General features: G+C 46.1%; 1 protein-coding gene across 1 annotated transcript; it reads right to left on the bottom strand.

The window, feature by feature from the left end:
• Nucleotides 1-8,311: 8,311 nt before the first annotated feature.
• On the bottom strand, nt 8,312-20,128 carry AKR1A1 (aldo-keto reductase family 1 member A1). Its single transcript, XM_055403040.2, has 9 exons — nt 19,970-20,128; nt 14,525-14,613; nt 11,253-11,372; nt 10,932-11,083; nt 10,144-10,339; nt 9,608-9,807; nt 9,298-9,370; nt 9,073-9,159; nt 8,312-8,467 (listed from the first exon to the last, which is right to left on the bottom strand). The coding sequence occupies exons 2-9, from the start codon at nt 14,606-14,608 to the stop codon at nt 8,402-8,404; spliced, it is 978 nt and encodes a 325-aa protein (XP_055259015.1). The 5' UTR covers nt 14,609-14,613; nt 19,970-20,128; the 3' UTR covers nt 8,312-8,401.
• Nucleotides 20,129-20,397: the final 269 nt, after the last annotated feature.

Raw genomic sequence — 20,397 nt, 5'->3', positions numbered from 1 at the left:
ATCACAAAGAGTCAGATATGACTGAGTGACTATCACTCTCACAACATATTTTCAAGAAACATTTCCATACGTAGGGGAAAAAAAACTTTTCTAGGATAATTTTTGGGTTTTTTGGCAGTGTTAGGTCTTTGTTTCTTTGCACAGGCTAGTGGGGGCTACTCTTCATTGTGCAGCACAGGCTCTAGGTGCTCAGGCTTTAGTGATTGCAGTATTCAGGCTTAGTAGTTGTGGCTCACAGGCTCTAGAGCAGGAGCTCAGTATTTGTGGAGCTTGAGCTTAGTTGCATCAAGGCATGTGAGATCTTCCCGGAGCAGGGATCAAACCCATGTCCCCTGCATTAGCAGTCAGATTCTTATCCACTGTGCCACCAGGGAAGTCCAGAACCCTGATTTTTATTAATAGATTTAGGGAAGACTTCCAATTAAAATGGTGGGTTGAGCACACGCATTCATACATAGCAATGGAGCTGGGGGGGAGGGCATTCCACAGGTCACGTGGGATCTTAGTTCCTTGACCAGGAATTGAACCTGTGCCTCCTGCAGTTGAAACACAGTCTTAATCATTGGACCAGGGAATCACAGACTTAATTACTTTTTGCCAGGGAAGTCCAAAAGGTAATGTATTCTTGATTCTAAAAATAGAAAAATATAAAAAACAGAGTTGCCAGCTTCTTTCACTTATGAATGTCATTGCATATATCCTAAATAAAGTATTAGCTAACTGCACTAATCAAGACAGGGTAAATTTTGCTGCAGTAGCAAGTAACCCCAAAACTTCAATGTCTTCATTCAAAAAGATTCAGTCTTCACTCATACTGTATTTTCATCTCACATGAGCTGGAGCCTTTGCTTTGTGTCATCCTCACTCTGGGTCTCAAGCTGATGAAACAGCGACCATAAATTATAATGTAGAGTATTGCTTGTCACCATTTCAGATGGAAAGCGATAATATGTTGGAAGGTACACTTGCTCTTAAAGCATTCACTTGGAACCAACACATAATTTTTCCTTTTATTGGTCAGCACAAGTCATTTTAATATCTCTGAAATACTAGAGCAAAGCTTTAATGCAAAAAGTGACACCCTGGATCTCCACACACAGAAGTATCATCTACCTCTGTTGTGGAAGAATTGAATGGCTCTTGACCTCATGTTCATAGCTCATGGTGATGTTTACACTGTTGTCAACACAAATTATTAAACTGAACAGTCAATTAGAAAGAAACATCCCTAGGGCTTCCCTGGTGGCTCAGTGGTAAAGAATCCACCTGCCAATGCAGGAGACATGGGTTCAATCCCTGGTCCAGGAAGATCCCACACAAGAAAGGAAAAAAAGAAAAACAAAATAAACATCTCTAAAATTAAACAGCCTTGGTTCTCCACTCTATTGAGAACTGTTTAATTAATTCAGATAAATCCTGGATGTAGGGAAATGAAACAGGATGAGATTTAAATGTAATTGAGAAGTGGATTCAATCCCTGGGTAGGGAAGATCCCCTGGAGAAGGAAATGGCAACTCACTCCAGTATTCTTGTCTGGGAAATCCCATGGACAGAGGAGCCTGGCAGGCTACAGTCCATGGGGCTGCAAAAGAGTCAGACACAACTTAGCAACCAAACAACAACAATAATAACAAAAGTGCATTAATTATCCTGAAAAAAAATGCTCTCCTGTTCTCATTATACTAGTTCAGGTTTACTTGTCATGTTGTATAAAACAACCTATTAAAACCTTGATTAGCCAAAGGCCCAAGGGGCAGTGAAATAAAACAAAGACATGTCTGTACAGGCACATTTATAGCCTCATGAATATACAGATGTCAGAGTGCAGATGATCCTCAAAGAGGAAAATCAACAGAACTTATCATGAACATTCTAGAAGTAAACATCTCAAACAAAGAAATTTTCAATGTTTTACTGCTTTGGACAAATGTGAGGACTCCATAGATCACATTTTCCTGCACAAATATTGTGATCTCTTTCAAATGTATGTTATTAGTCCCATTTTTCCAAGTATTCTCTTTCAGTTTGCCTGACTGACTACAAGGTTCACATTCCTTCTCCTGCAGAACATCACAAGGTCTCATTTTTCCTACTTGAATGTGAGATAGCCCCTCCTCCCTTGCAGACCACAGAGCAGTTTCTGAGAGGGGTTTAAGATTGTACTTCTGTATAAGGAATCTTGATATAAGGAATGGAATGTGGTGGTGCTAGCCTCTGGCCGGTGAGCAACCCCTTCCTTCTAGAATGTAGTCTTATAAAGGCAAGTCGCATTTTTTTTTTTTAGTTTTATTTAATTTTTTCAAAAACAATTTTAGGAATCTTTACTTAAAAACAACCTTATCTTAAAATGGAGTAACTTTGGTTTTACGAGCAGCAAGCAAAGTACAGAAGCAAAAATGCATTACAGGAGCATTAAGTTCTACATTAGGTCACAGTGTCTAATCTGAAATCACACCCATAATATCATTTTTCAGGATATCTGCTGCTGCAGCTAAGTCATTTCAGTCATGTCCGACTCTGTGCGACCCCACAGACGGCAGCCCACCAGGCTCCCCCATCCCTGGGATTCTCCAGGCAAGAACACTGAAGTGGGTTGCCATTTCCTTCTCCAATGTGTGAAAGTGAAAAGTGAAAGTGAAGTCGCTCAGTCGTGTCCGACCCTTAGCGACCCCATGGGCTGCAGCCCACCAAGCTCCTCCGTCCATGGGATTTTCCAGGCAAGAGTACTGGAGTGGCTTGCCATTGCCTTCTCTGTCAGGATATCTGGGAAATAGTTATTTCCCAGGATGTCTGAACCATAGCTACTCGATTTTGACTTTCAATTGTAAAAAAAAAATTTTTTTTTAATAGCCAAAGCAGATTTCACCATTAATGATGTCAGTGTTTTTCTAGGTATGAGAAGATGCAAGAATTGGAACTCATAAAACCTTTTTCTGAAAAGATCTAACTATCTGAAGGCCTGTTCTGCCAGTTTTTTTTTTTTTTTCAGAGCAGAGTGCCTCATTCCTGATTTTCACCCTGAACTTCTTTCAGGGGGTGTTGAAGGTCAGCAGCTTGCAATGGTCATGATGTAATCTTTGTAGAGGCAGTTGGCAAGTACCAACTTCCAGTCAGCAGGGTCCCTTCATAGCCACATATCTGACCATGTGACACCATTTCATGGCCATTGTGTCCCATGGTGCTGGGAAGGCTCATTCCCAGGTCTAGGGAAGTGATGGGCCACTCAGTGTGCTAAAATTGGACCAGGCCTTGCAAGTAGCAAAAATCTCTGGACCACTGTCTTACTAGCCTCCTGGTCCAGGAAAATATTTCCTCTTGTTGCTTTTTCTCATACCCAGAGTCACATTATTACAATTATCGATCTCATATGGAACTGTCAGTTCAGCATTATATCATAGGCTCAGTGAAACAAGTGACATAGAAATAATATAGCCATAGCTAGCAGTTATTAGTAAAATAAGAATTATAAGTCAAGAACTTTCATTAGATAAAGCCTGGTATACCCCAAGTCACCTGACTTCATTCGTTAAATGATTATAGTCTGGTGTTAATCTCCTGGTTGTACATTATGGAGCATCCGACCTTTATCGGAAGATTGGTTACTGAGATAAGCCTTAGAAACTAGAGTGTCATTTTTAATAACTTAATTAAATCTTTTAGCAGTATCACGTAACAAGGAACTGTCTCAGCAGTGAGTCTTAGTAAACACTGCTGCTGCTAAGTCATTTCAGTCGTGTCCAACTCTGTGTAACCCCATAGACGGCAGCCCACCAGGCTGCCCCGTCCCTGGGATTCTCCAGGCAAGAACACTGGAGTGGGTTGCCATTTCCTTCCCCAGGAAAGTCGCATTTTAAAATGAGTCTCTGGTCTTTTACTCAAAACAGTCATATGAAGAATCCTTTTTGCAAAACTACTTCAGGACCTCATAGTTTGTTGCTGTTGTTTTGGGCTGTACTGCATGGTACATAGGACCTTAGTTCCCTGACAAGGGGTCAAACCCACATCCCCTACATTGGAAGTTCAGAGTCTTAACCACTGGACTACCAGGGAAGTCCCAAGGACGTCATGGTTTTCTCAAAGTCCGTCCTTAATACTTTGATAAGCCAAGTATCTTCTTTTGAAATCTAGTGTCTTAATCTTTGATTTTCTTTCCCAATTAACTGTCAGACCCTCACTTTTCTATTGTTTTGGGTATGATGTGTTAAGTTCCCAATATCACTTCATTGCTTCATAAAGACTTGTTATCTTTTGCAAGATGTGCAATTTCATTTTTCAGTGGATATGCACTGTACTGCTCAGTGATTTAGACAAAGATGTCAATAGAGAAATGCTAACATTCAGCAAGGTGAGATGTGTGAGTCAAGAATGATTTCTAAATATAGTCAGTTTACTCGTGAATAATTTGATGTTATGACAACTTTCACTTCCTGATATGAGCTGAATTGTGTCCTCCTCCCTCAAATTCCTATGGTGGTGGTGGTTTAGTTGCTAAGTAGGGTTGACTCTTGTGACCCCATAGACTGCAGCCCATCAGGATAATCATAGGATTATTCTGGCAAGGATACTGGAGTGGGTTGCCATTTCCTCCTCCTGGGGATCTTCCCTACTCAGGGATTGAACCCCCGTCTCCTGCACTGCAGGCCAGCTCCTATACTGCAGGAGGATTCTTTACCTCTGAGCCACCAGGGAAGCCCCTATGCTTAAGTACTAACCCTTAATACCTCAGAATGTGACTGTACATGGAGACAGGGTCGTCAGTTATAATGAGATCATTATGATGGGCCCTAATTAAATATGACTGCCTTATAAGAAATTTGGGCACAGGGAATTTCCTGGCAGTCCAGTGGTTAGGACCCTACCTGTTCACTGCTGGGGCCTGGGTTCAGTCCCTGGTCGGGAAACAAAGATTTCACAAGCCATGCAGCATAGCCAAAAAATAAAACAAAAAAACTCAAACAAACAAAAAAAGAAATTTGGACACAGATGTATACAGAAGACAGACAATATAAAGTCACAGGGAGATGTCCATCTACAAGCCAAGGAGAGAAGCCTAGAACAACCCTTCTGTTACACCAGAGGGAACCTATCCTGCTTTGATCTCAGACTTCTAAATTTCCAAAACTGTAAGAATACAAATTTATGTTGTTTAAATCACCCATTCTGTGGTACTGTCACGGCAGCCCCAACAAACTAATACACTTCAAACTCACACTACCTCCTAACTGTGGAAACTTGGATCACGAAAGGGTACAAGGAGGCTACGGAATCATACAGCAAGCCACCTGGGGAGAGTGAGATCAGGAAAGATGTTCCAGAGAAGTGACAGCTAAATGGGATGTTTAATAATAGATGTTCACCCAACAGTGGGCTAACAGGTTCCAGGTAGAAAGGACCAGAGATGAAAGACTAACTTCTCAGGTTGCTAGATGTAAACTATTAAATCTAGAATGGATGTATCCATTGACTGTCTTAATGTATCCATGGACTGTCACTCACCAGGCTCCTCTGTCCATGGAATTCTCCAGGCAAGAATACTAGAGTGGGTAGCCATTGCCTTCTCCAGGGGCTCTTCCTGACCCAGGGATCAAACCCAGGTCTCCTGCATTGCAGGCAGATTCTTTACTGTCTGAGCCACCAGGGAAGCCCCAGTGTATAGCATGGGAAACTATATTCAATATTCTGTTAATAACCATGACAGAAAAGAACATAAAAAGTAAGAATGTACATGTGCATGTCACTTCAGTCATGTCCGACTCTTTGTGACTCTGTGGACTATAGCCTGCCAAGCTCCTCTGTCTGTGGAATTTTCCAGGCAAGAATACTGAAGTGGGTTGCCATGCCCTCCTCCAGGGGAATCTTCCCAACCCAGGGACTGAACCCAAGTCTCTTTTGTCTCCTGCATTAGCAGGCAGGTTCTTTACCACTAGTGTCACCTGGGAAGCCCTAAGAATGTTCATATGTATTTAAGAGTCACTGCAGTACTGCAGAGATTGGCACAACATTGTAAATCAACTATTGTTCAGTCGCTAAGCCATGTCCAACTCTGAGACCCCACAGATTACAGTATGTCAGTCTTCCCTGTCCTTCGCTATACCCTGAAGTTTGCTCAAATTCATGTCCATTGAGTCAGTGATGCCATTCAACCATCTCATCCTCTGTTGCCCCCTTCTTCTCTTGCCCTCAATCTTTCCCAGCATCAGGGTCTTTTCCAATGAGTTGGCTCTTCACATCAGGTGGTCAAAATTTTGGAACTTCAGTTTCAGCACCAGTCCTTCCTTTAGGCTTGATTGGTTTGGTCTCCTTGCAGTCCAAGGGACTCTCAAGTCTACTCTAGCACCACAGTTTGAAAGCATCAATTCTTCAGTGCTCAGCCTTCTTTATGGTCCAACTCTCATATCCATGCATGACTACTGGAAAAACCATAGCTTTGACTATACTATTAATAAAATTAAAAAAGACTAACTTGCAACATGCCTCCCTCCAACAACTTTTTACTCTGCTAATCCATTTTCCCCACTGCTCTAGTGCTGTTATTTCTTCCTTTTTTTTTTTTTGATAGACAAGAAGGGGATATATTTAGAGAGAAACACATTCCACAGAGCATGAGCATGGGCCATCTCAGAAGGCAAGAGCAGCCATGCTGTATTTCTAAGATACAAATCATGCCATGTTATTCCTGCTCAAAACTCTTCCATAGCTTCCTGCTGCATTCAGGATTAAAAAACCTAAAATCTTAACCCAGTCTCCTAGGCCTTCCAGCATCAGGTTCCTATCTTATTCCAGCATTATTTCATGCCATTCCACACACCCCACCACCCCCTTCTGTTTGTTACAGAAGACTTCTTTAGGTTTTTTCAATAGCTTCTTCCAGTTACAAAGTTTTCCCCCAAGCTATCCAATTTGCACGGAACACTATTTCCACTCTCACCTCTTTTAACAAATTATTCCCTACTCATCCTTCAGATCTTTTAAATCAGCCAATTAAATCAGTAGGCTTCTTGCTCTGTGCTTTTTCACAGCACTTCTGCCAACTGTAATTAAACTAATTATGTAATTACTTAGTCCATCTCAAGTAAACTGCAGGGACCTGTGTCTTAGTTATAGCTATATCCCCAGGGCCTAGCATTTGTGTCTAACCCATATAAGGACTCCATTAATATCTTCTGAATGAAGAGCAATGGTTCAACTAGAAAACTGAGTTTTGTATGATTGGAGTTTAGAGGGTTTTTCCAAAAAACCCTCCTAAAATCTCAGTAGTCTCTGGTGGGACCATAAATTGTATAAGATAGGACTTAGGTACAGTAACAAGCTTTGGTGCTGACTCTGCCTCCTTCAGGTAGCCTATGCACATTGGCTGTAGTGTCTGAGAGAAAAAGCCTCTGTCCGGATTCTCCAAGGGACTCCCAAACTTCAGAATTTAAGTTTTTTTTGGCTCTTCATATTCATAAATCTAGGTACTAACTAGGAGGAAGGGCAGGGTATGGGAACTCAAGACTCATGCCCAGTAGGGCCAAGAAACCACAGGACTCTGATCTCAGACCGTAAGTGACCAATTTTTGTAGTTCTCATAAAGACTACTCTGGGGCGGCATGCAATGCTAATAGACACCACTAGATGGCGATACTCCACTAATATATCTAACATGAAAGTTATGACCAACCTAGACAGCATATTAAAAAGCAGAAACATTACTTTGCCAACAAAAGTCAGTCTAGTCAAGGCTATGGTTTTTCCAGTGGTCATGTATGTATGTGAGACTTGGACTATAAAGAAAGCTGAGCGCCGAAGAATTAATGCTTTTGAACTGTGGTGTTGGAGAAGACTCTTGAGAGTCCCTTGGACTGCAAGATCCAACCAGTCCATCCTAAAGGAGATCAGTCCTGGGTGTTCATTGGAGGGCCTGATGTTGAAGCTGAAACTCGAATACTTTGGCCACCTGACTCATTTTGAAAAGACCCTGATGCTGGGAAAGATTGAGGGCAAGAGGAGAAAGGGACGCTGGAGGATGAGATGGTTGGATGGTATCACCGACACAATGGACATGGGTTTGGGTGGACTCCGGGAGTTGGTGATGGACAGGGAGGCCTGGCTTGCTGCGGTTCATGGGGTCGCAAAGAGTCAGACAGGACTGAGCGACTGAACTGAACTGAACTATGAAAGTGGAAATGGAATTCAGCTACATGCTTGTTTCTCCAGAATCAAGAAACAATAAGGGTGTTTGGGCTCAGGGCAGGTCACACCCAGCATCCCAAAGAGAAACAATTTCCATACCAAGTCTGACCAGACAAATAAGACAAGCAAGTAGCATGGATGGATACTCCAAGGGCTTTATTAACTCCTTTCTGGGGATGGCAGGACCTTACAGCCGGAGAGATGAAAAGGAAGCCAGGAAGCTGTGGTCTCAATATGGGTCATTGAAGGGGTACAGAGGGTGCCCTGTATCTCTTGGGACCCTCTTCCCATCCACCTGGAAAGACAGACAGATGACTCCATTAGTAGGAGGTGACATTCCCGCACCCTGCCCGTCCTCCTAGTTAGAGATTCCAGGACATCTTTTCCCAAGAATCTTCCTGAACAGCCTCACCTGTGTACAGCACTATGACAGATGTCAGTGGCAGGGACCTAGCCTCAGAGATGCCACGGCACCAACAGCATTCCAGCACCAAACCCACAGCCTGGCACATGGCTGACTCTATGCCTACAAGTGTACAGTCTCAGCTGGGATAAGGAACTGTTTATTTCCCTTTCTAACAAGGTTAAGAATGCCCCACTTATACTGAGAAATTGTTACGTGTCAGGAACTGGGCAGAAGTTAAATCACTTGCTCTAGGTTGCAAGGTATTGAGAGTCAGGACTGGAACTCACAGGCTAAATGCCTTATCCCTGAACCAGATTACTTCTGGGAGCTCAATAAAAAAAAAACCAAAAAACAGCCCACTGTGTCCAGGACAGCAATCTTACCAACAATATCATCCTGCCAAGCCTCTACTCAGCAATATGGAGGCCAGACTTAGGCCAGAATCCTGCCCCGAATCTCACATTCCCTGATTCTGGGGGGTGATACACACTCACCGTAACCATGGGCACAATGAATCGCAAATTTTTATTCAGGGCATCCAGCTGCTTCATCTCCTCTGGGCTAAAGGTGAAGTCAAACACCTGGGAATGGAAGGTGAGGTCAGGAAAGCCAGTTTTGTGAGTGGAAGTTGGGGTTCCAGACCACTGCCTTCTTAGCCAGAGTCAGGGTCAGACTGTGTCCCAATGGGCTAAAGAAGACAGGACAGACACATCAAGTACCTGGATGTTCTCAAGGATTCGGGAAGGCGTGACACTCTTGGGGATACAGCTCACTTTCCGCTGGACCTGCCACCTAAGTGGGGGATGGAAGTAAATGTCAGTACTCATGAGCATTCTGTCCTCCATACAGCCTTCTCAGAGCTCCTAGAACCCCCAAGCCCCACTGGAAGAGGGAACGAGCCTCAGAATGGCCTCTCCTGAGATGACACGGCAAGATTCTCATTCAGGCATTTGGAACCCCTCAACCCGTGCCTCCCAGCCCAGGAGCCCTCTCCCTAACCTGATTGTCTTTCCCTAAGACTGCTCATACCTGAGCAAGATCTGAGCTGGAGACCGACCATGCTTTTCAGCCAGTGCCAGGACCACTGGCTCCTTAAGCAGGACAGGCTCCTCAGGATCACGCCACGCACGATCAGAGGAGCCCAGAGGGCTATAAGCAGTCACCTCCAGGCCTCGTGCTTGGCAGTGGGCAATCAGCTCATTCTGAGCCAGGTATGGGTGGCATTCCACCTAAGCCAAGAAACAACCTATCACCACGGGATGGCTGCAGCTGGCTTGCTGGCCCCACCCGGACATACACGTTCTGACCAACCCTGAATTGCTGACCCCCCACTTCCCCTCACTCTGCTTTTCTCACTCTCTAGACAGTTTTCCATTGTCTATTTCATTCTCTTCCCACACTTGAGAGGATTTCTGCACCAACACTTCTGACAACTTTTAAGCTATTTCCTGAAGTAAACTCATCATCTGCTCCCTCATGTTCATTTATACACAAGCACACACACACATACACACATATACATGCACACCATCCCCAAACCAACTGATCTGCTTTGCTGTGCTCACCTGCAGGACAGCTGGGCGCACAGAGGCCATGCTGAGCACGTCGTCAATCTGCCGACTGTTGAAGTTGGACAGGCCCAGAGCCCGCACCAGCCCCTTAGCCACCAGTGCCTCCAGAGCCCTCCAGGTCTCCTTGTAGTGGGTGGAGTCATAGCGTATAGTCCCATCAGCATTCTTAGGGAAGGGGCTGTCTCCCCGCCTGAGTAAAAGACAGCCCCCCAGGTGTGGGCACACATGCCAGGCTCCTGTCTACCCACCCGTCCAGCCATTCTACATCCCAGAAAGGGTAAAGGGCCAAGAATGAGAAACAAGCGTGGTTTTTCACCTTTCCAGGTCATGATCCAAGTGTTAACTCCATATGGAATGCCCATTGCCCCTTCTCTTCTTCCTAGACATAGATTATATCCCCTCCACTCTGGGAAGTCATCCTTAACTCCTTCTGCCCCGCCTCGGGAAACCGCATTGCAGGCTCCTACAGCCTTCTTCAAGTACAGAGCACGGAGCTATGGTCGTCTCCTCCCACACCCTCTGTGGGAACTTACTCTACTGCAATCCCAGGCTGAGCGCAGCAAAAGCTAGAACATTTCCCCAATGTATAAAGGCAGCAGGAGGACTCATCTGTATATACCCTAATACATGCCATGTGAAGCGGCACTCCTTTTTCCTGTAGCTAGACTGTAGCAGAAAAGACTGAGTGCTCCTCTCTTGCTCTGCTCCTGTAACTTACAAAAAGTTACCAACATGACTCCCCCAACTCCTGATTCCTAGATGAAGACCCTGGCAAGGCTCACTCAAAGGCGTAAGGCCAGTGCATCAGGTACAGGTCCAGATACTCCAGCTGCAGGTCAGCAAGTGTCTTCCGGAGGGCAGGCTCCACATCCTCAGGGTGGTGCTTTGTGTTCCACAGCTTGGAAGTCACAAAGAGCTCCTCCCGAGGCACCAACTGGTACAGGGGACAGAGTCACAGTTAGAAGAGTCAAGGGCACCCAGTCTTGCCCACCCTCACCTTTGGGAGAAGCATTAGAAGGAAGCTGATGCCAGATCCCTCTAGTCAGCCCTTAGCCCCAGCCTCTGAGTCTTCTCACCCACCCCTCTATAGCCTCAGTCCTCACCTTGCCAGGTCCCACATTCTCCTTCAGGGCTTCCCCGATTTCAGTCTCATTGCCATAGATAGCAGCACAGTCAATGTGGCGGTAGCCTACACTCAGGGCATACTTAATAGCTGCTTTAACCTGCCAGGTGAGAAAAGCAAAAGTTTTAACTCTGTTGGCCTGGACCAGAAACTGCCCTCCTGAGGGTCACCGATGGGGGAGGGGGCAGGAATTTGCCGCTGTAGTCATCCACACGGTGGAAGTGAGAAGACAGAAGATGGCTTCAGTCTTGGGGACCAGAAGTCTCTGTGGAGACCCCAAACCTTTTTCCTCCTCCCCACTAACTTCCAAGGTTCCTTCCTATCCAAGCAATCTCAGCAGGGCCCAGCAAAAACTAACAATATGTTCCCTGCTAGATGCTCAGAAGATGGATGGTACATTAACAGGACAGAAAGCAGAAGTATAGTCATAGAGATAGGTCCCAACCCTGAGGAGCTGGTTAGGGAAATGTGATACACAGGTAAGTACTTCCTAGAGCAAGGCCACATGGAGACAGATCCTTAGGAAGCCTGTGGGGACTTCCCTGGTGGTCCAGTGGTTAAGAATCCACCTGCCAAAGCAGGGGACATGGGTTCCACCCCTGGTCCAGGAAGATTCTACATGCCATGGAGCAACTAAGCCGGTGCATTGCAGCTACTGAGCTGGGGAGACTAGAGCCCATGCTGCACAATATGAGAAGCCACTGCAACGAAAAGCCCATGCACCATAACTGGAGAGCAGTCCCCGCTCACTGCACTGCAACTAGAGACAGTCTGTGTGCAGCAAAGACCCAGTGCAGCCAAAAACGTGTAAATAAAAAAATCATACACATAAAATTTAAATTCCATTTTAAATATATGTATATATTTAAAGGGGAAGCCATATAGACCATGGCTCAGACAGGCAGAAGAGGTGAGGCGGGGAGAAGAGAAAACTAAGGAAGGTGGAAAAGTGAGATGGAAGCTGGGCCCAGAGTCCCCCACAAAAAGAGAATAAAGCAGTCACCAAGGAGGTTGATGGTCAGTCAATTTGTTAAAAACCAGACTAGAAACACGGGATTAGGAGCAGATCCAAGGGTGTTAGGCCCCCTGCCACTCAAGATCCCCATTTAGGTGCAGTTGTTACTATCCAGACATGTGCCCTTCTCACCGACCCTACTCCATCCCATTTCCCACCCCTCCATCCCTGACCCCATCTTGGCCCTGGCTCTGGCCTCCACCCCCAGCCTTCGTCTAGCTCCTGGACTTGTCCCAAGCAGTGTCAGTGCCTGCCTACAGCACCAGACTCTAGGAAAGCAAAGGGAGAAAAAGCAGACAGAGTTCATTCAACCACGCCACCAATCCCAGCCTAAATCCCAGACAGAAGAGGCCATTGTCCCTGCCAGAGTTCCTCCCAAACTTCTCTCAACTCTGACTCAGATTCCAAGAACAAGGAACACCCAGGTGGGAGCTGCCCCACCCCAGGTGGGAGCTGAGTCTCTACCTGTGTCCATTTAGGAAAGCAGGTTTTCATTCCCAGGTTCCCCTGGGCTGAAAGGTCTATATCAGGGGTTACTAAACTCCAGCTACCAGCTGCCTTTTGTTTTTTTTCAGACCTTGAGCTAAAAACAAGTTTTATATTTTTAAATAGTTTTATAGTACATAACCACCTGTATTTTGCAAGTTGTCTGATAAAATCTAAATTATTAACCACCGTGTCCTTTAAAAAACAGTCTGCTGACCTTTGATATAAACAGTTGACTGAGTTATTATTTAAACACTGATACCTGCTGTGTGTATCTCGCTATATATTGTCATCCTGTATCAGGCTGTATATTGTCACCCTGCTTATTTAACTTATATGCAGAGTACATCATGCAAAATGCCTGGCTGGATGAAGCTGGAATCAAGATTACCAGGAGAAATATCAATAATGCAGATGACACCACCCTTAAGGCAGAAAGCGAAGAAGAACTAAAGAGCCTCTTGATGAAGATGAAAGAGGAGAGTGAAAAAGCTGGCTTAAAACTCAACATTCAGAAAACTAAGATCATGGCATCCAGTCTCACCACTTCATGGCAAATAGACGGGGAAACAATGGAAACAGTGACAGACTTTATTTTCTTGGGCTCTAAAATCACTGCAGATGGTGACTGCAGCCATGAAATTAAAAGACACTTGCTCCTTGGAAGAACAGCTATGACAACCTAGACAGTGTACTAAAAAGCAGAGACATTACTTTGCCAACAAAGGTCCATCTAGTCAAGGCTATGGTTTTTCCAGTAGTCATGTATGGATGTGAGTTGGACCATAAAGAAGGCTGAACACTGAAGAATTGATGCTTTTGAACTGTGGTGTTGGAGAAGACTCCTGAGAGTCTCTTGGGCTGCAAGGAGACCAAATTAGTGATGCTGGGAAAGGTTGGGGGCGGGAGGAGAAGGGGACGACGGAGAATGAGATGGCTGGATGGCATCACCGACTCTGTGGACATGAGTTTGAGTGTACTCCGGGAGTTGGTGATGGACAGGGAGGCCTGGCGTGCTGTGATTCATGGGGTCGCGGAGAGTCGGACACGACTGAGCGACTGAACTGAACTGAACTGAACGTAAATCAATCCTGAATATTCACTGGAGGGACTGATGCTGAGGCTGAAGTTCAAATAATTTGGCCACCTGATGCAAAGAGCCAACTCACTGGAAAAGACCCTGATACTGGGATGGCAGGAGGAGAAGGTGACAACAGAGGATGAGATGGTTGGATGGCATCACCGATTCAATGGACATGAGTCTGAGCAAGCTCGAGGAGATGGTGAAGGGCAGGGAAACCTGGCGTGCTGCAGTCCAAGGGGTTGCAAAGAGTTGGACAGGACTCAGCAACTGAACAACAACAACCTGCTGTGTGTAAGGAACCAAATGTAGAACAGAAGACACGATCACAGCACAGGGTGATAAATGGCACCTTAGGGGTCAGCCCAGGGTCAGGCAAAAAGTCCCGCATCTCCACAGCACTCAGTGCAGATCACCAGGGAACAGGCTCCTTCCTATGCCTGAGGCCCTGCTGGGCCCCTTAACCACTGCTTTCGATCAGCTGGGGAAGCCAAGAGCTCACTGTGGGTCCCTTCTTCCCTTGTTTCTTCCCACCGCCCTCCAGGTTTATCCCTACCAGATGTGAAGTATAGGGATGGAAGTGAGAGAGAAAACACGAGAACCCTCTCCCAAATACTGTCCTTTCCTAGAAGAGGGGCAAGAACCCCCTTCTTCTGCCCCCATCCCTCACCTGGCCAGGGTCGCTCTTCCAGGTGCCCAGTCCAATCAGGGGCATCTTCTGCCCAGTGTGTAGGAGGATACAGGAAGCCGCCATTGCCCCTGAAACACAGATGGGAAGAGAATGGTGTGAGGGTCAGTGCTGCTGTTAGGGCAACTGGTCAAGGCTCCTGCAAAACATGGGAGGAAAGGGGCACAGAGGTGACAGGAGAACAGACACTGGGTCATGTGTATATGCCTGGGAGCAAAGGAAGCTGAGACAGGGCACCCAGAACCAACCAAAGCCAGTAACTCCCAAACACTAACAGGACCACCAGTCTGACTGCCCTTCCTTTCACCAGGCTAAGGGTCTGGTTAAAGAGCTCTTAAACCTAAAAACAAAGGCGAGGTGGCTCCCCAGAAGTACTCAACCTTGACTACATGAGGTCTCAAGCCAGTGTAAGAAAAGCAAAGGCCTTTATGAGACAAAGGGAGACCAGGTGACAGACAGACTCAGAATCGAAGGATGAGATGAGCGTTCCAGGCGACTGTTAGCACACAGAGACTGAGGCCCTCTCATAGAGGTCTGATCAGCCGTGCTACTAGGCCTGAGTGGGTTCTTACAAGGGAAGTATCTTATTTTTTAGATTAAAGAAAAGAAAAAACAGGCTCAGACAGATAGAGTTATTTGCTCCAAATCAACAACTAAGTGACAGAGAGAGTCAACAATTCAAGAAGGAGCTGATAGAAAAGGCAGGAAAAGGCAAGTGAACACAGACCAATAAAATACATGTGCTATGCCTCACAGTAGACACCTGTACACTGTGTTACAGAAAAGCAGGTGCCTTCTGTAGGGCAAGGACAAGAGGATAATGACACTGTCTTTTTTTTTAATATTCATTGACTGGGCTGCACTGGGTCTCAGCTGCAGCACACAGGATCTTCAGTCTTCACTGCAGCATGCGAGATCTTTAGCTGTGGCATGCAGGATCTTTTAGCAGCAGCATCACTCTTATTTGCAGCACGTGGGATCAAGTTCCCTGACCAGGGATCGAACCCAGGCCCTCTAAATTGGGAATGCAGAGTCTTAGCCAGTGGAGCACTAGGGAAGTCCCAACACTGGCTTTTAAGAATGAGTTGGATTGTCCAAGAGTAAAGCGAAGGACCTCCCTGGTGGCGCAATGGATGAGAATCCGCCTGCCAGTGCAGGGGACACTGGTTCAATCCCTGGTCCGGGAAGATTTCACACATGCCCCGGAGTAACTACTGAGCCTGAGATCCAGAGCCCAAATACTTCAACAACTGAAGCTCTGCTGCCTAGAACCTGTGCCCTGCAACAAGGGAAGCCACCGCAATGGAAAGCCCAAGTGCTGCAACAAAGAGTAGATTCCACTAGCCTAAACTAAAGAAAGCCTGTGCAAAGCAACAAAGACCCAGTGCAGCCAAAAATAAATACAGTTTTTTAAAAAAAGAGTAAAAGAATCTTTCCAGGAAGAGGAACCAGACACAGGACTTCAGTGCAGTGGAAAGCAGTAAATCACAGATATCTGAAAATTTCCAACTGAACAAAGCATGTGGGTAACTGCAACAACCCCATTTGGAGAGCTATGAAAATCAGAAGTCTCCAGTGGCCCAAGAACACTCATTCAGTCAGCAGACGATGAATGGTCTTAAGCTAGACACAAGAGACACACATATTCAAATAGTTCTTGCTCTCTGGGAGTTCATGGTCTTGTCAGCAGAGGACAGAGGATATCACAACCCGTAAGATGGGACCAAAACCTGCACAAGGGCTACAAGAAAAAAGTGACCTGGCTGGGATGGCTTCTTGGAGGTGACATGTGAGTCGAGCTTTGATGAATAGGATTTATCCAAGAGAAGGGAAAAGAGAAAGAGGGCTCACCCCAAGAATCAATAATATAGAAACAACCTTTTCCCTTGCTCTCATCAGTACTGTAACTATCACTTTCTTGGGATTGAGTTCATTGCTGGTCAGTACCTTTATTATCATAACCTTTGTTTCCAAGTTCAGAAAGGACATCAAGAATATTATGGTAGAGTAGGTAACTGGATAAGTTGCAAGTATAACTGACACACCAACACTGTCCCTCTTAACATTTCTGACTCAGGAAGAATTTTTTTAAGGTTATTACTTTATTATCTATTTATTTTTGCCTCATGGCACGTGGGATCTTTGTTCTCTGACAAGGGATCGAACCCACAACCCCTGCACCCTCTGCAGTGGAAGTGCAGAGTCTTAACCACTGGACCACCAAGAAGAATATTATAGTCTAGTGGGCGTCCCAGGTGGCTCAGTGGTAAAGAACTGCCATCTACCAATGCAGGAAACACAAAAACTGCGGGTTTGATCCCTGGGTGAGGAAAATCCCCTGGAGTAGGAAATGGCAAACCATTCCAGTATTCTTGCCTGGAAAATTCCATGGATAGAGGGGCCTGGTGGGCTATGGTCCACAGGGTGGCAAAGAGTCGGACCTGACTGAGCACACATGCGTGCACACACACACAAATTTTGGAGACCACCCTTTCTGCTAAAATGAAAACAGTTCAATTTGGGCAGCAAACCATGGACCACTGAGGGCAATACTCTTTGTTACCAAACTTCTCAGGGACACAAACCATCCAGGTACTTCATAGGAGGAACTAGCTTGCCAGCTGCTACCAGGGACTATGGCTGGTTTCCTGGGCTTGATGTTCAAACTGTGACCTGTTGGCCTCTGCCACATTTCTCAGAACCCAAGGGTTGGCTCTGAAATTACACCTGGGCTGAGAGTGTGAACAAAAACCTGGCCTGGAGGAAAAGGAAGAAGAAACCTGAAGCTTGCCTCTCCCCTTTCTTTTGCTAGTGAAACTGAAAACCAAAAAGGCTAAGGCTTGGGGGGCAGGGATCAGAGGTAGAAACAGTAAACACAGATCTTCAAAGAACAAATGCTCCAAAGGACAGATGGAAGGCAGAAGATAGATGTTTTTCTCTATCAGAGGACAGGAAGTCATCCTCTGCCAGCTCCTGACTTCCTTATCTTCTGCCTGTGCATCAGCCTTTCAGCCTAGCCCTGTGTAAAAAGGCTCTGAGCTTGTCAGCATCTGCCTAGCTGGACCTCTAGCAGCATTCAGACACCCCCATATTACCTTAGGAGAGGTTCAAGGTGGAAAAGAAAGAGAAGTTGAGTGTATAGGGAGGCGGGTGAGGGCAGTATCAGGACTCAGGTTTTATTAATCCCAGGTCAGTGCCTAGGTTCCTCCTCTCTGGGACTTAGTCTTCCCTTCTCAGAGAAGAGCTCTGTAGTTGCTGCCAGGATGCAAGAAACTTGAAAACACAGGAAGAAGCAGCAGTCTTCACATGAGTGTTCCCTGGCTGCATAGGCCTTCCCTCTCTGCCACCTTCTCCCACAAAAAAATACTGGTATCCCTCAGGGTTCTGTCCTCAATCCCTTCTCGCTCCCTAGTCAAGCTTCAGTGATGACTTTAATCACTAATTCTTCCCACCCCAGTTCTGTATATTCTTCTCCCTCTGAACATTTCCACCACTATATCCTACAGGTATGAGACTTAATATGTCCAGAACTAAACTTATAAAACCCAGCAACAGAGCACGAGGAAATAGTTCAAGTCCTGGATTTGCACAGACCTGGGCTTGAATCTCAGCTCCTCCATTTTGAAGAGATACTATGTCTAAAGCCCTCTGCACAGCGCCTGATCATGTTCTTTGTTCTATATACTCTGTCTCCCCAGGACTCAAGGCCGTGGATGACAAGTGTGAAAGCAAACCAGACAACACGTTCACAGTATAATCCATGGGGGTCTTACAAAAGCCATCTAAAGTATTTCAGTTTGTTTGAGGCATTTCTGAGTATTATAAGATTAGGGTTTTGACAGGTAATGGGAAGGGGAATATAGCTTCTCCTGAACTTTGAAGCCGTCAGCACGGAAAGCCACCTTAAATATGAAACAGTGGCCAAGATTTGGTCTAACTGGCTGGGTAAAAATTGTGCAATACTTGTAAATATTTGTTTAAAAGATACTGTTTGCTCTAAATTGTAATGTACACTGCAATACCACTCTCTGGACTTCTTGATGTACGTGAAAAGAATTTTTAAATATATACTCCTTAAATCTTTACCCAGCCCATCCATATCCACCTCCAGGGCCACTGCTCCAGCTGTGACCAACCCTTCCCAGAACCAGGGATTGCTCTGATCCAGTGAGGCCCCTCTCCCCGACAAAGCAGTCCCAAAAACCTGACCATGTGACTCCCAGGCTCTCTTCCAGTAGTTCTCTCCTACCACCAGGGTAAACTCCAGACTCCTTAGTAATACCCTTTATAACCTGGCTTCCACCTCCCCCATCTCTCCACCTCTTCACCTCAGACAACATATTCCAGACTCTGCAGAAGCAGCCACCATACTTGATTCCAGGCCTCTGCACACTTCCCTTCTGCACAAGTCCCACCCTTGCCTGGCTAACTGCAGCTCACTCTTCTGCTAGCTTTAAATTTCTGGCTCCTCCCATGTACTGATAGCTGTGCACAACTCTGCCTTTGTGTGCTCATTTTCCCTCAGAAATTTAAGTACTTCTCAAGGTCAGGGCCTGTCATTTGTCTAACCCGGTAGCTGTTACAGTGCCTGCTTCCCATTTCCCCTACCCCACACAGCTGGAGGTGCATCTGAGAAAGTCACTGCCTCCATCACCTTCTTCCTTTACTTCTTAGACAACCTGGAAACAACGATCTCTGGAGAATAACAAAGCACTTTACCATCTCTGACTAAAAAAAAAAAAAAGAAATCCCAGTGATTCTATTAGGCATTGCTCTTGTATTACAGATAAGAAATCTGAGACCTTGGGGACAGTAACAAGACTGATCAGAACCCTCAAGACTTCTAAGGGAGGTCGTGCAGCCCTGAGTATGGACAAGCTGAAGGAAAGAGTTAATTAATAATAACCCCATCCGGTGAAGGTTCAGATTTCAGTCTGAAAGAGCACTCGGGCAAAACAGAAACATGCCCTGACTTTCCCAAACCCAAGGCAGGTCCCAAAGCTAGCGAACCCACGCCCCTCTTGCCACGTCAGGTTTTATTAATTTCATAATTCCTATGGAACGATTCCATAGGAAAGCCAGATTTTCCTGGAAAAACCGTGTCGGTGGGCAAACAAAAAAGGAAGATGGCAACCAAAACTTGCTGACAATCGGTGCATATAGCTTTTAAGAGCTTTATCTCACTTAACTCTTGTACAGTTCTTATAGAGGAACTGATTTTACCGCTGAGAAAACTGAGGCCAGAGAAACTGAGGACTTATCCAAGATCATTTAGAGAATAAGAGGAAGCGCAAATCCGAAACCAAGTCTGGCCGCCTCCAGAGCATTTGCTCTTCGCTCGAAACATGGGGGCGGACACATCTGAAGTAAAGGTTCGAGGGCATCTCCACTGCGCCAAAGAAACAGGGCAGCAGAGGAGAGACTCACCTCGGCACAGAGCGTTAACAGGGTAGTGTGGCTTCTCAGCTCAGTCCTGTGTCCCGCTAGCCACCAAGTGAGCCTCAGCTTCCGGGCTTGGTGGGCAGCAGGAGAAACCCTCCTGAGCTTGGAGGCAGGGACTTAAGCCTGGCGGTGATGAGGAAGCTCCTCCCAGAGGAGTGGCCGGGGCCGGGCGTTCAGCATCACGCGCGTGGTGGACCCCGCCCCTACCTCCAGAAAGAAGCTGAGGAGTGGAAGCCTGAGCTAGGAGGCTGGGTGATGAATGGATTGCCCAAGAGCATCCTGCGGAATGTGGGTCCACAGAGCGTGTCCTACTGTGGAGCTTGGACACAGCACACCGCTGGTTTGGCGAACTCCCGCGTGAAAGAGGCACGCACCTAGGGTCACGTAGGCGGCCCCGCGGGCGGGACCAGGCC

This window comes from Moschus berezovskii, chromosome 4 (assembly GCF_049115385.1).
Source record: "Moschus berezovskii isolate FMDL1 chromosome 4, NW_MosBer_1.0, whole genome shotgun sequence".
In the NCBI taxonomy this organism is placed as follows: domain Eukaryota; kingdom Metazoa; phylum Chordata; class Mammalia; order Artiodactyla; family Moschidae; genus Moschus; species Moschus berezovskii.
Note: the sequence above shows the minus strand (reverse complement) of the source record. Positions and strands in the feature narration are given on the sequence as shown.

Bases quoted from the DNA above. Each gene is read 5' to 3' on its own strand.
- AKR1A1 (XM_055403040.2), bottom strand. From the start codon at position 14,608: ATGGCGGCTTCCTGTATCCTCCTACACACTGGGCAGAAGATGCCCCTG. The intron at 11,084-11,252 runs GTGAGGACTGAG...CCCCTGTACCAG, and splicing joins AGAATGTGGGACCTGGCAAG to TTGGTGCCTCGGGAGGAGCT. The intron at 9,160-9,297 runs GTACTTGATGTG...TTCCATTCCCAG, and splicing joins GAATCCTTGAGAACATCCAG to GTGTTTGACTTCACCTTTAG.